At 61.6% G+C, this 2,524-nt stretch overlaps 1 protein-coding gene across 1 annotated transcript in view; it reads right to left on the reverse strand.

Moving 5' to 3' along the window:
* Positions 1-345: 345 nt before the first annotated feature.
* ZNF335 (zinc finger protein 335) overlaps positions 346-2,524 on the reverse strand; it is an 8,549-nt gene continuing 6,370 nt past the window's right edge. Inside the window, 7 exon segments of the mRNA XM_009572123.1 lie at positions 346-464; positions 1,073-1,154; positions 1,325-1,390; positions 1,567-1,650; positions 1,835-1,912; positions 2,031-2,118; positions 2,120-2,141. Coding sequence (XP_009570418.1) covers positions 346-464; positions 1,073-1,154; positions 1,325-1,390; positions 1,567-1,650; positions 1,835-1,912; positions 2,031-2,118; positions 2,120-2,141 — 539 coding nt within the window.

The following is a 2,524-nucleotide window of genomic DNA, read 5'->3' on the forward strand; positions in this document are numbered from 1 at the left end:
TCCAAGTTTGGCCCACACAGACATGATTCAGGAAAAGGGATTTCAGACCACCAAGTGCAACAGGCAAAGAGACCAGCCACACGAGAGCGCTGCCACCGCTCAACCTGCCTCGGCACCTCGGCTGCGGAGCAGTCTCTGCTGGAGACAGCTGCCTGTGCCGGGGAGGATGTGCAGGACCCTCGCAGTGTGCGGCCAAGCAGCAGCATGCCCCTGCCGTGGCACACTCAGGCACATCCCTCGTGGCCCCGAAGCAGTAAGGCAACTGCTGGCTGAGAAGGCTCCTGCCTGGTGCAGCTGTCCAGCTCAGCACAGGTGTCCCAGTGCCAGCCCGGCCTGGCCCCGGTGCTAGTCTGCCAGCGTGATGACATCGTAGTGGATCCCCTGCTGCAGCTGCTGGATCTGCTCAGCTGTTGCCTCGGCGGTGAACACACCCTGGGCTTGGGCCATCGCAGCATCAGCCACTGCTGCAGAGGAGAGGGGGGTCAGTGCCTCCTCTCATCCGAGGGCAGGGGAGAGCAGGCAGCTGCCCAGGGGCCCCCTCCACGTTCACCACCTGCCTCCAGGGGAACGGGCAGGCATGCGACGTGAGCATAAGGGCCACTACACCCACGCGGGGCTCCAGTGGGGAGCCTGGCTCCCGTTAACTCTGCAAAAACACATCAGGGTGTCTCCACCCTGTGGAAGCTGCTGCACCTCCCAGCACAGCAACTCATCTCCAGGGGAAGGGAGCTGGTACTCTTCCAGAATGGACAGGCTGGGACCAGCAAAGATCTCCCCTCAGACACCAAGGCTGGCCGCTTCCCAGATCTACAGGGATGAAGGCAGCAAGGTAGCAATCTAGCCTCGCCTACCCCAGCCCTTCCGCCAAGGGCTGCTGCACTGCTGCCCCGCCACCCCTACCAGCTACAGCAATCTAGCAGCCTCTGCAGGCAGAGCTGGGCTGAAACCAGGGCGTCTCAGTGGCTGCCAACAGGCATCACAAACTGCCCGGCAGGACTGGCACCCCGAGACCCGGAGGGAGATGGGACTGCCAGAGCTACGCCAGAGCTCAGCCCTGGGGCCCTGGTCCTACCTGAGACTGCTGAGTGTGCAGCTGCTTCCAGCTGCGCCTGGGTGACAAGCTGCTGCTCAGGCGAGACAGGCATGTACTGGATCTGCAGGGAGGAGAAACAGGAGAGTCCACTGCTGCTCTGGCCACAGCTGCTGCAGCGAGTCACCAACCCACGTGCACTTTCTATGTCACACCCCTCCCTCTCCAGCTGTATGCCCAGAGCCCATCTCACAGCAGCCCTGTCAGCTCCAGCCACCATGCCTGACCCCTTACCTGCGGCTCCTGGAGGAACTGGCTGCCCTGCTCATACTGAATGTGGGTGATCTGACCATCCTGTACCTGGGGACAAGAGCCACAGTGAGGCTGCGTTAGGGCTAGCGGGTGTCCCTGCCCCTGAACAAAGCTGTGACTCAAACGGAGCAAGCTACAAGGAGCAGGAGGAAGCTGAGCCCCGCACACGGCACCCTCATGAGCCCCATCAACCGCGCAAAGGGAGCAGACAGCCTGAAGCTTACCTGGATGTGATGTCCCTCCGGGACAACAACATACTCATGGGGAAGCAAGTGCTGTACACCATCCTGGGCAATGATGTACTGAACCTGCAAACACAGGGATTCAGACCCAAAAAAGAGGTCACCACTGCCTGCCCCCCACGCCGCAACAGGACTGGTTCTTGTCTGTCTTCTGTGCCTGTTTCCACCCCACCTCTCCCCACTGCCCCCAGCTCTCCCCGCTGCAGCTGCACAGAATCTTTTGGATCCTGGGACGCGGCGCCCCCCTCACCTGGTTGTCAGAGGTCACTAAGTGCTGTACTGTCTGACCATCGGCAGTTGTGATCTCCTGGATGTACGTAGCCTCCTCCTGTGGGTCAGCAAGAGCCCAGCACTGTCAGTGGGGGTGGGCCTGACCGCAAGCCCTCTGTGAGGAGGGAACCCGCGCTGCTCGCAGGGAGTGGCCACACAGGGTGGGAGGATGAGACCAACCAGCCCAACTCACCTGGCTTGTGACGCTCTGCTCCTGTGCGACGATGATGTGTTCCTGCCCCAGGGCCTGCTGCAGCCGCTCGGGACCTGGCCGGACTGCAGAGCCGCTGGAATGCAGAGAAAGTCGGACACTGGCAGGGCTGCCGACCAGCCCCGCTCCCGAGCGGCCCCTGCCAGGTGCCCACCCCAACAAGAAGCACAGGATAGTCTCTTAGCTCTGCTCACAGAAGGTCAGAAGCTAAACCAAACTCTCCCAACGTGACGGAAACTAGAGGTCACTGTGGGCAAAACACAACCTCCACATCAGAACTCTGCTTCCCGTTTCGGCCGTGAGCTGCTCCCGCAACGCACTGATCTATTGGGACCTGCTTGGAGGAAACACTGGACCCCTAGTTCTGCACAGAACCATAACAGTCAGCACCTCCCCAGGAGAGCTCTCTGCGCCCAGCCCCCTCATCTCTGCACCTCCCGAGTCCTGCCGCCACTGGCA

This window comes from Fulmarus glacialis, unplaced genomic scaffold (genome assembly GCF_000690835.1).
Source record: "Fulmarus glacialis isolate BGI_N327 unplaced genomic scaffold, ASM69083v1 scaffold20532, whole genome shotgun sequence".
Classification (NCBI taxonomy): Eukaryota; Metazoa; Chordata; class Aves; order Procellariiformes; family Procellariidae; genus Fulmarus; species Fulmarus glacialis.